A 10,596-nucleotide genomic window follows, 5' to 3' on the forward strand; every position below is an offset into this window, starting at 1 on the left:
ACACTTTCATCCAATTCAGTCCGGTGGTTTATAGGAGGTTAATGGGATTGTGAAAGCTTGCCCCTGTAAGGACTTAGCCTATTTATTAGCTCAATTTAATTGTTACAGGGAATAAGAATTGAATCAACTGTAAATGATTCACTGTAAATGTTTCAGAATTAATATTTAACACTTCATCAATTATTCGTCCAGCGAAAATTGAGGTTAGAGTATTTTACCAATTCTGGATAAAATATTATTCTGCGGCCAACAGTAACAATATTTTATTATGATTATTGTTATTATTGTAATTATTATATTATAAGCAAGAGGTAACTTGATCTTTGAGTTTAAGACAGTAATTTGATACACAGCACAAGAAACTCGTATATGTGAAAATCAAAACAAGATTTATTGACTACTTCTAATGATTACAGGAAACTAAGGCTAAACACACACACACACACATACATGCACACACATTCACGGAGTTGATGAGTTATGAAAAGTCCCAAGTTCAGTGCTAACTTAACTCATAACCTGAGGAAAATCACAAAAGCAGAGCTTTGGCTTGATTCTTTAGGTTTAAAGGAGTTTCACCAGTTTCCAGCAAGAGAGAGAGAAGTTTGCTTGTACCTGCGTTTGCTGTGACAGCTGAGGTAATCGGGTTGTTCCGTGACTCGTGTACAGCGGAATCCTGTTCTGGATTGGCTGTCTTTCAGGTGACGTCTTCTCGGGAAAGCCCTGTGGGTTGCGCGGAAGCTTTGAAGGATGCTGCTGGCTGAGCGTCTGGCTTGAGCGGCTCTCTTCTTGGGAGACTTTGGTCAGATATTTCACGAAGTGTTTTGGAGTCTGGATGTGACGGCTGTCGAATGATCAGCGGCGCAGCTCGTGGTTGAAATCGGGTGTTAGATGGAAAATCAGCCCCGGTCAATCAGTTATCAATGACCCATGCGACTTTTCCGCCGTGGTCAAAGTAGCGGTGTTTCGGCTACCGGCTTCTGACCGATTTCGAGCAATTTCTGACCGACTTCTGGCTTCCAGCTTCTGACCTTAGCTTGTTCGGACAGCATAGTTTTAAGGAGCGATCCTCCAATGAGACGTTGCTACGGAGATGAGACACGCCTCGTCTATTGTCTATTGATCACATCGCGTGATATCTGTGGAACATTCTCCTGTTTTATTAACAACTTTATAATGTTTCTTAATATTTTCCTGATACTGAATTTCAATGTTTCATTCACACAGAATTACAGAGAATTCTAAATTCTGCATTTAGAACTCAAACATGACACACTTCTTACACACATATTACTAGACTGACCTAATTAAACAATGATTACAATAATGCATTTGAAGAAAACCCACATATTGAATACATTGAATAGACATGTTAGTAATTACATCATGGCATGTATTATTCTGTATATAGTTAATATTTTAAGTAATCGACAATTGTCCCTTTTGAGATTCAAGATTGAGTCCTTAAGCATAGTTTAAACTTTGACCGGAGTCACGAGTGACCGGGTCAGGATGGATTGCTCACACAAGGGAGGTATTGATAGGACAGATTCGTCTTTAAATCCGTTGATGGGTGTTTTCCTGTTCCGTCCGATAATACAAGAGGGTTTTGTGAGAGAATCAATAGATTTAATGTGATCAAATCCACGTGATGGGTTCTGATTAGTTTATTGCTGATGAGCTAAGAAGTCCTTTAGACAAAATGAAATGAAGCTTTGTTCAATCATGTTGTTCATTGATAAAGTCATTGGTAAGTTCTGTCGAGCAATGCCCTACACCCCAATCCAGAACAGGGTCTTTAGGGTCTCGACGTCGGGGAGGTGATGGCAAGATGGAAAATCCCAGCAGTAAAGATGAGGAAATCGTGGCTGAGCCATCGCAATAAATTACACTCTATGATCCATATTTGGATGTCTGGTCATCTGTCACGGGTGCGTTCAGGCAGGAAGACGAAGACACAGAAGAATAAGATTCCAACACAAACTTTACTAAGTATAATCCAACAGGTATCGATCCAAACAGGCAAGGGCAATGCACACAACACATTAACGTGACTGGACACCGAACAGAACACAGGCAGGAACATAAATACACAGTGATGATTAACTAAAAGACGAACAGCTGTGATGTTAAGTGTTAGTGTTCATGGTAACTTACGAGTGGCGGGAAACTAGAACAAAGGAACACGTAACTAATGACAAGGTCCATGAAAACTGAAATTAAACTGAATAGAATGTGACATCAAGTAAATGTATCTTGATTTAAGGATATTTGTATTAGAAAACTGAACAAAAATACTGTGGAAGATACACAGTTTTTTGCAGCGCATGCAACATTTAATGTCATGCCTTTATGAATTTAATACTGTCTACTCTTGGTTTAAGACTTTTTTTAAGCCCTTCATTTGTGGAAGGGTGAATTAAAACTTGTTAAGACCCGCAGAAACCCTGGTTATTATGTAGAATGATAGTGTATGAGTGTAAGCTAGTGACAGATTATTCTAAAATGTAAAACCCTGTTGAAATAACCAGGTTTGGACTGGAGATAAAACTGAGACTTTTCTCACTGGTCAGGCCGACTTTTGAGCAGCATGTCAGAGTCAAATTTAGATTTGTAAATAGAAAGATGCACAATTTCTGGTTTCAAATGTATTTTGAGTGAATATTCGAAAAATTAAGTGTTTTTAATTTAGTGCATTTTACTTTTGTCATTTTACTTTTGTCATCATCCGTCCCTGACCTTGGTGGCTGAACCTTGGGTCTGGGCTATGGGCACGGAACCTGAAGAACCTGAACCCCCATGGCCTCCAGAACGGCCAGCGCTGCTGTGGCTTCCTGAGCTGCCTGCCCTGCTTTGGGTCCCTGAGTTCCCGGCTCCGTCCTGGAGGCGGCAGATCTACCTGCACTGTCACTCACCTAAGACTCCAGGACGCCCACCCTCCCTCCCCGGTTGTTACATCTACGGCGCGAGGACGCGCCTATTGGGAGGGGGGAATAATGTCACAGTCATCGTCTGTCTCACCTTCCCCAGACTCCACTTCCCAGCATCCGTCATCACTACCAGCTGCCACTCATCTTCTGCACCACTCATAAGGTCCTCACACACTTTACTTGCTGTCGGGTCTCATCTATGGAAAAGCACAACGTCTTTGTCTACTCCTATGTCAAGCTCCACGACCATCTTACCTGTGCTCTACTCACCTGTTGTTCCCACAAGCAGTCCTAATTCTCCTCAGCCCCTGCTCTCTGTTGTCTCCATGCTCATTAGTTACTGGATCTTCTGAAAAGAAACAAGGACTGCATCATTCACAGATAAGCTGTACCAAGACATTTCATATCCCAACCCTCTTACCTGGACTGCTTTCTTTGCTGTGTTGTTTCGTCTCCATTCAATAAACCTGCTGTTGTTTATATCACTTACCTCTGTGTTCCTCGTCTATCTGCTGACACGCATACACATATATAGGTCTAATATTGTTTACCAAGCCATGCTGGCATATATATTTTATGGCTTGGCAAATGATGTGTTCGGATAATGTCTTTCTCTGGCATTCCAAAGAAATTAATATGAGGGGAAAATATTTTCTCTCTTCTATCACATGCTCTCTGTGCCATGCAGCCATGTCACAAAATGGGTTAAGACACTTTTTTTGGGCATTAAATAATTAATGTAAATTGACAAGTGCAAAGATTAGTAAATCACGTTGCTTGATTCATTTAAAGGGATAGTTCACCCAAAAATGAAAATTTGATGTTTATCTGCTTACCCCCAGCGCATCCAAGATGTAGGTGTCTTTGTTTCTTCAGTACATTTTTTACCTCTAATACACCACTATGTCCAACTGCATTCATCACTCGATTCGTTTGGTCTGATCGCGCTCTGACAGCGGCAGTGATGTCTCGCGCATATACTTCAATGAGAGCGAGACATCACTGCCGTTGTCAGAGCGCGATCAGACCAAACGAATCGAGTGATGAATGCCGTTGGACATAGTGGTGTATTAGAGGTAAAAAAATGATATAAATACTGTTCGGTTTCTCGCACAAACCGATCGTTTCTTGTCTTAGGACATCAATGTGTCGTCACGAGCTGCAGGGTTTAATTTGGACTTGTCTAAGCAAGTTTTATTTACTGTTATTGTAGAAGTTCCCATCCACTAGCATTATTTGACTGACAGACAGCAACGGTTGGAGTTAAAAATCATCATTTGTGTTCTACTGAAGAAACAAAGACACCTACATCTTGGATGCTCTGGGGGTAAGCAGATAAACATCAAATTTTCAATGAGGTAAATACAACCTCAGATGAACAACAACACATGACATATTACACCGTGTCATTATTTATTCAACAAAAATAAAGCCAAAATGGAGAAGCCATGTGTGACATACTAAGTACACCTTATGATTCAATTGCTTGTAGAACCATCTTTAGCAGCAATAAACTAAAGAAATCATTTTCTGTGTGACTTTATAAGTCTCTCACATCATTCTGGAGGAATTTTGGCTCATTCTTCTTTACAACGTTGCTTCGGTTCATTGAGGTTTGTGGGCATCTGTTTATGCACAGCTCTCTTAAGGTCCCGTCGTAACATTTCAATCAGGTTGAGGTCTGGACTTTGACTGGACCAGTGCAACAGCTTGATTCTTTTCTTTTTCAGCCATTCTGTTGTAGATTTGCTGGTGTTCTTCAGATCATTGTCCTGTTGCATGGCCTAATTTCAGCCAGGCTTTAGCTGTCGGACAGACGGCCTCACATTTGACTCTAGAATACTTTGGTATACAGAGGAGTTCATAGTCGACTCAATGACTGTGAGGTGCCCGCAGGTGCAAAACAAGCCCAAATCATCACCTCTCCACCAGCGTGATGAACAGTTGGTATGAGGTGTTTGTTCTGATATGCTGGGTTTGGTTTTCTGTGCATCACGACCAAATATCTCCACTTTGGTCTCATCTAAAGACATTATTCCAGAAGTCTTGATTAAGTACAGTAATCAAGTAAATCATTTTACACCCCTGCTAACAAGTTTATATTTTATTTATATAACGGTTCCAAAATCGACTGACAGTAAATAGAATGATGCACATTTTCTGATTTCAGATTTAGATGACTTTTTTTAGTAATAATATATATATATATATATATATATATATATATATATATATATATATATATATATATATATATATATATATATATATATATTATTATTATTATTATTATTATTAAATAAAAATTAAATATTATAAAATAAAGTAGTGAATTTGCTTTTGTCAGTTAATTGCTAAAGTTTTATAGTCATTAAACAGGTTGCAAAAACCCCAAAATGAACCAATTTCTCCTTCTGTGATAACTGAACCATGACTCACTGTGATTTTCAAGATTGGTTTACCATCGTTAGATCACTGGCATGATGAACAACGACTCTGACAATGAATTGCCTTTTTCAAAACAGATGTTTTGAAATTCTTCTAACGTCTTGAAATGTTGAAATTGTGGATCCAGTGTCCCTCCAATGCCTTGCTTTATGATTTATTTATACAGTACTAGAACTTCAGTGTGTATATTTATTACATGATGCAAATGCTGTAGTTTTTTTTGTATTTGGCACCATAAAATAATCCCCCAAACAGCTGTCAATATAAAAAAATAAAATAAATAAAATAATATTTAAAAGTGTTTTTTAATCACTGTATATAAACTACATGTGAATGAATGCAAAGTTTCTTGGGGGGACACAAAACATTTGTGAGTGAACATTAAACCATTAAAATATTTAATTTTTCTCCTATTTCACATTTTTTCCCCATCACCAAGTCTTTTTAGGCCTCTGTAGGGGTCTAATGTTTAAAGGAAATTAAAAATGGAAGGGGACGTTTGTTATTTAATTTCTCTTCAAATAAAACACGTAAAGTGACCCACATTGACTCTACCTGTTGTTCTTTACTTTATCAGATGATGACTGAGTGACAGCAGCTCCATCAGTAGAACTGCTTGGAAAGTAGAGTTTCATTGTAATGATGATGAAATTTTTGTTGTTGAAACTGTTACAAGTTTTGAAATACATTTCTCTTTTGATTCCCCCAGAGATGATAAAGCAGGTTGCAAAACAAAATGAAATGGTCAAAATTTCCCTCCTCCTTTTTTAATTTTTTTATTTTGTAAATGCCTGATACAGAGGAGGAGCCTGACAATCAGAAAGATATTTAAAGATGCATCTATTCCCTGAACATTCACAGATACGGTGAGTTTTATTTATGGTCATTTTGAAAATTATGCAGGTCTCATGAAATATAAATATGATACAGTTTCTTTCTTCCGTTCATGTCGTAACAATAAGGATTTCATTTGTCTGAACTGTATTTCAGGAGCAAATCCCACTTAATCCTCTGAGCTGAACCTCTGAAGAAACTTCTCAAACATGATTGTGAGTTTTTGTTTGTAAGAATGTAAGTAAGATTTAGTCAGACATCAAACATCAGTTGTGTGTCTCTCTCAGGTGTTGCTGTGTTTGTCTGCGGTGTTTCCCGTGTTGATGGGGACTGAAGTGGTCAACTCTAATTGCTTTCTTGCCACTGACTGCTCTGATGTTTATTCAAGTGGGAAAACCAGCAGTGGCGTGTACACCGTCTCCTCAATAGATGGACCGGTGCAGATCTACTGTGACATGATCCCCAGCGGAGAAAATCACAGCAAAGGCCACTGGACGGTAAGAGTGTCAATCTGAGCAAGAGTGTTTTATCTCGAGACCTTATTTCATTAGCAGCGTGAATGAAACCATTTGCATATTTTATAGTAACATATACTCTTATCCAAATTGTCACCTAGTGCTTTTATTTGTGCTCTTTTATTTGACTTATACAGTATCTGAGTATGAAATAGTTTCATAAAAGACACATTTGGTGACGCTAGTGGCTCAGAAATGTACATTTGTTGCTAAAGAAAGCTTGTCAAATTAAAAAATAAAACTTTTTTTTTAATGCTTCACACCCTGAACATCTTAATTTATAAAAGATATGATGTGTGAAATCGATGAATGATTTATGAATGTTTCAGGTGATTGTCAGGCGAATGGACGGCGAGGTGAATTTCTATAGGCCATGGGACAGTTATAAACGGGGTTTTGGTAATAAAGAAGGAGAATACTGGCTGGGTGAGTGTTTTTGTGATGTTTTGGACTAAAAAAAAGCAAACAAAGCAATCATACGCATGGAAAACTTAGACATTTAGGGGCTATTTACATGACACTGATTTCAACTAAAAATGGAAAACTTTTGATGTGCTCTGGCCACTTTGTTATGTGTTTTGTGGGCCTGAAAATGCAAGTTTTTGAAAATGACACCATTATTGTCTCCATGTAAACTACAAAAATGTGAATTTATGAAAACAGTGACGTCGTGCAAAGTCACATCACCAAACTACTGGCCTGGCAGCAGAAAAAAGCGGCTTTAGTCGTTTCTGCGGATCAGTGTGAACGGGGATTGTTTTGACAACGTTGTCGTCTGTAATTGAAAAACACAAAGGAAAAACGTTTCCATTTTTAGCACATTGTTGTCATGTAAATGTACCCTTTATCTGGACCATAGTATAAATGCAGATGTGTTTGGGCATTAGTTAATCTACTAAACTGGTTTCATTTCATGTTTTCAACAGGTTTAGAGTTTATTCACCTGCTGACACGCAGGAATCGGTATAAACTGAGAGTAGATGTGGAGGACTTTAATGGGAAGAAGGCTTACGCTGTGTACGAGTCCTTCTCTGTGGACGCCGAGTCTGATGGGTACAAACTGCATGTCAGCGGCTTTGTAAATGGAGGAGCAGGTAAAACAATCTACAGATGTTTAATTTTCCAGTTTTCAAATGAGTGACTAAAATGATGAATCTACACAAACTAGATTATTGTAATGAAGGAGGAGGAGAATGTTTTAAACCATGTTTAAACTACACTGTTAAAAATTGTCCCATTAAGAAACAGTAAGTAACGGGCAGCACGGTTGCCAGCAAGTTACTGTTAAATTAACAGTGTCTTGCTGTTGTTGAAATTTATTTTTTGTAAATACAGCATAAAGCTGTTATTTTCTACATTAACAGTAAATTACTGTCAAAAGCATTAACAGTTAATTCATGTTTATTTTCACTTTTTAACTGTAAGCTACAAATATGTTATTATATTGAGAAATGGACTGCTAAGAAAAAAGGTGGAATTATTTTTCTAGATATTTCTTTGATTTTATGAATTACCCCTTAGAAGTCTTGCTTTAAAACCATGTTTTAATACAATGTACAAATATATCATTTGAAACATTAAACATTTAACACAATGCAGCGTAACTTCAAAATGTGCTTTATTAAAACTTTGAAAAAAAGGCTTAAGCTTCAGAATAAAATCTTTCACTGAATAAACAAAACATTTATATAACATTAGAAAAAACTAAATGAGTGACTCAGAGAACTACTGTATGAATAAGAATTACTGAATTATTAGTGAACACCTGAAAAAATTGTGACTAACACACTAAAAGCATGTTTTTGTTGTTTTTTGAAGAGTATGTGTAAGGTGTGTGAATGAGTGGGTTCACTTATATGAAGTCCCACTCAAAGTCCATTAGCTTCCTAACTAGACTGGCAACCCAAGTGTTGACTGATTTCTTTTTGTGGGCGACCTTCCCTGTCCACTTTGATAAGACTTGTCCACCCTTGGTGCCTTTTTCAGGATTTATTCCAATGAAGCGCCTGAAAAACAAATGCGTACATTCAGAGGTAGTGTGGGTAAAAGTTTACATAACGAGAACGTGAATAGAAATTAAGGTAACACTTTACAATACGGGTGCGCTAATATGCATTAATTCATGCTTAACTATAATGCACAGATAATCATGAGTTAATGTATGACTCATGAAGAACTAAACCATTTATTAATGATTACTGCATCAGCAACTAATGAAGATTCTATATGATTAATATTAAGTAATCATTAAATTGTTATTAGTTAAATGTGTCATAATGTATTAATTCCCTAAAAACATATTATATTAACTAATAATGTAAATTAACGTGTTAATTACCACAATCGGCCAAAGCCATGCATTTCAACTTCCAGTTGTCTGCTTTAATTAATCATTAGCTAATGATTTACAAAGGTATCATGTTATGACTTTACTTGTTGAGGCACATGACTATTAACTAATTCAAAATTAATTCAAAACCCATAACCACAATTACATATTAATTAACAATTAGTTAAGAGCCATCAACAAAAATCTGTTTATTTTATTTGTCTAAATCAAAGTGTCTTAGTAATGAAGGTTTCTCCTTTCTGCAGGTGACTCTTTGACTTACCACAATGGAATAAAGTTCTCCACCTTTGACAAAGACCAAGACAATTGGAAAGATGGCTCCTGTGCTTTAACATACTCTATGGGAGGGTTTTGGTACAACAATTGTGATCACACAAACCCCACTGGTCTGTATTTCTGGGGGAAAGATGATGGTAGTTTGTTTATTTCGACCAACTGGTATTACTTGAATAACAATAGGAAATCTGTGAAGACCATCACCATGAAGATCACACGTGTGATGTAGACCAGGGGTTACAAATGCTTCGCCTGCAGCTTGTGCACATATATCCACAACTATTATGCATTCATGTGGATCTTTCTTAAAATATGGTGACCAGCATGTCCCATCAGCTTTCAGTGAGGGAAAATTGCACATAAAATAATAATAATTTGACACCATTGTCCTTTTAAATAAAAATGTGATGAAATTGGGCTCATGACTTCAAGCTTTTCTACATGCTTTGATTTTGAAGCAATAAAAGTTTATGTTTAAAGCTGTGTTTTTTGTTGTTTGTTTTAAGTATTAACCAACTAAATAGACAATACTCATATGGGCTTCACATGAGAAAAGTCTGGTTTATGGGGTTTGTGCAGGTTTTATGAAGATCAATTTAAGACCTGTTTAAGACCAATTAAATGAAACCAAATTGAAGAGAACACAATATGTCAGTGTGTTCTCTATTTAATGGAGCAGAAAATGAGTTGTATTAACAACAGTTTAAAAATGCAACTTCATGCAGCTCTCCATTATGTTCATTTTACAATATAAATAACGTCTACTGCAAAAGTGCTGTTCTTCCTCAGTATTTTTGTCTTGTTTTCCAGTAAAATTGTCTAAAATTTAAATCAAGATATTTTGAAAAGCAAAGATAACATTTCGGTTATATATGTAACCCTCGTTCCCTGACTTACAAATCGGGGATCTCGCCTGAGAGCCCAATCACCTTCAAATGTAAACTTAATGAGTCAATGCACATTGGCATGAATTTTTTATTTGCATCTTGCACCAAGTTGCACAGGTATAAATGCAGGATCAGATGCAAGCACATTCAGGTTTTCGCTGTGGAGACGAGCCGGTGACATGGCCGCGGTGGTCCAGCAATGCCTGGTCTTATTGGTAATAATTATTTTAGGCTTAAATTAAATTATTCTGACAGTGAGACTGGGTAACCACAAGTAAAACCATACATGGCTACTCACTACCACTGTCAAATGATATTATATTATTATATGTTATATAGGCCTATAAAAAACTATA

General features: G+C 37.0%; 1 protein-coding gene across 1 annotated transcript; it reads left to right on the forward strand.

Annotated features, from left to right (window-relative positions):
* The first annotated feature begins 6,270 nt into the window (after window positions 1-6,270).
* LOC125267440 (microfibril-associated glycoprotein 4-like) lies at window positions 6,271-9,832 on the forward strand. Its single transcript, XM_048189089.1, has 5 exons — window positions 6,271-6,427; window positions 6,500-6,709; window positions 7,057-7,153; window positions 7,654-7,821; window positions 9,323-9,832. Exons 1-5 carry the CDS (start codon window positions 6,422-6,424, stop codon window positions 9,580-9,582), a joined length of 741 nt encoding a protein of 246 aa, XP_048045046.1. The 5' UTR covers window positions 6,271-6,421; the 3' UTR covers window positions 9,583-9,832.
* The last annotated feature ends 764 nt before the right edge of the window (window positions 9,833-10,596 follow it).

The sequence above is a fragment of the Megalobrama amblycephala genome, linkage group LG1 (genome assembly GCF_018812025.1).
Source record: "Megalobrama amblycephala isolate DHTTF-2021 linkage group LG1, ASM1881202v1, whole genome shotgun sequence".
NCBI classification, from domain to species: domain Eukaryota; kingdom Metazoa; phylum Chordata; class Actinopteri; order Cypriniformes; family Xenocyprididae; genus Megalobrama; species Megalobrama amblycephala.

Excerpts from the sequence above, each read along its gene's own strand:
- LOC125267440 (XM_048189089.1), top strand. Across the intron at positions 6,710-7,056 it reads ACAGCAAAGGCCACTGGACG|GTGATTGTCAGGCGAATGGA; the intron begins GTAAGAGTGTCA and ends TGAATGTTTCAG. Across the intron at positions 7,154-7,653 it reads AGAAGGAGAATACTGGCTGG|GTTTAGAGTTTATTCACCTG; the intron begins GTGAGTGTTTTT and ends TGTTTTCAACAG.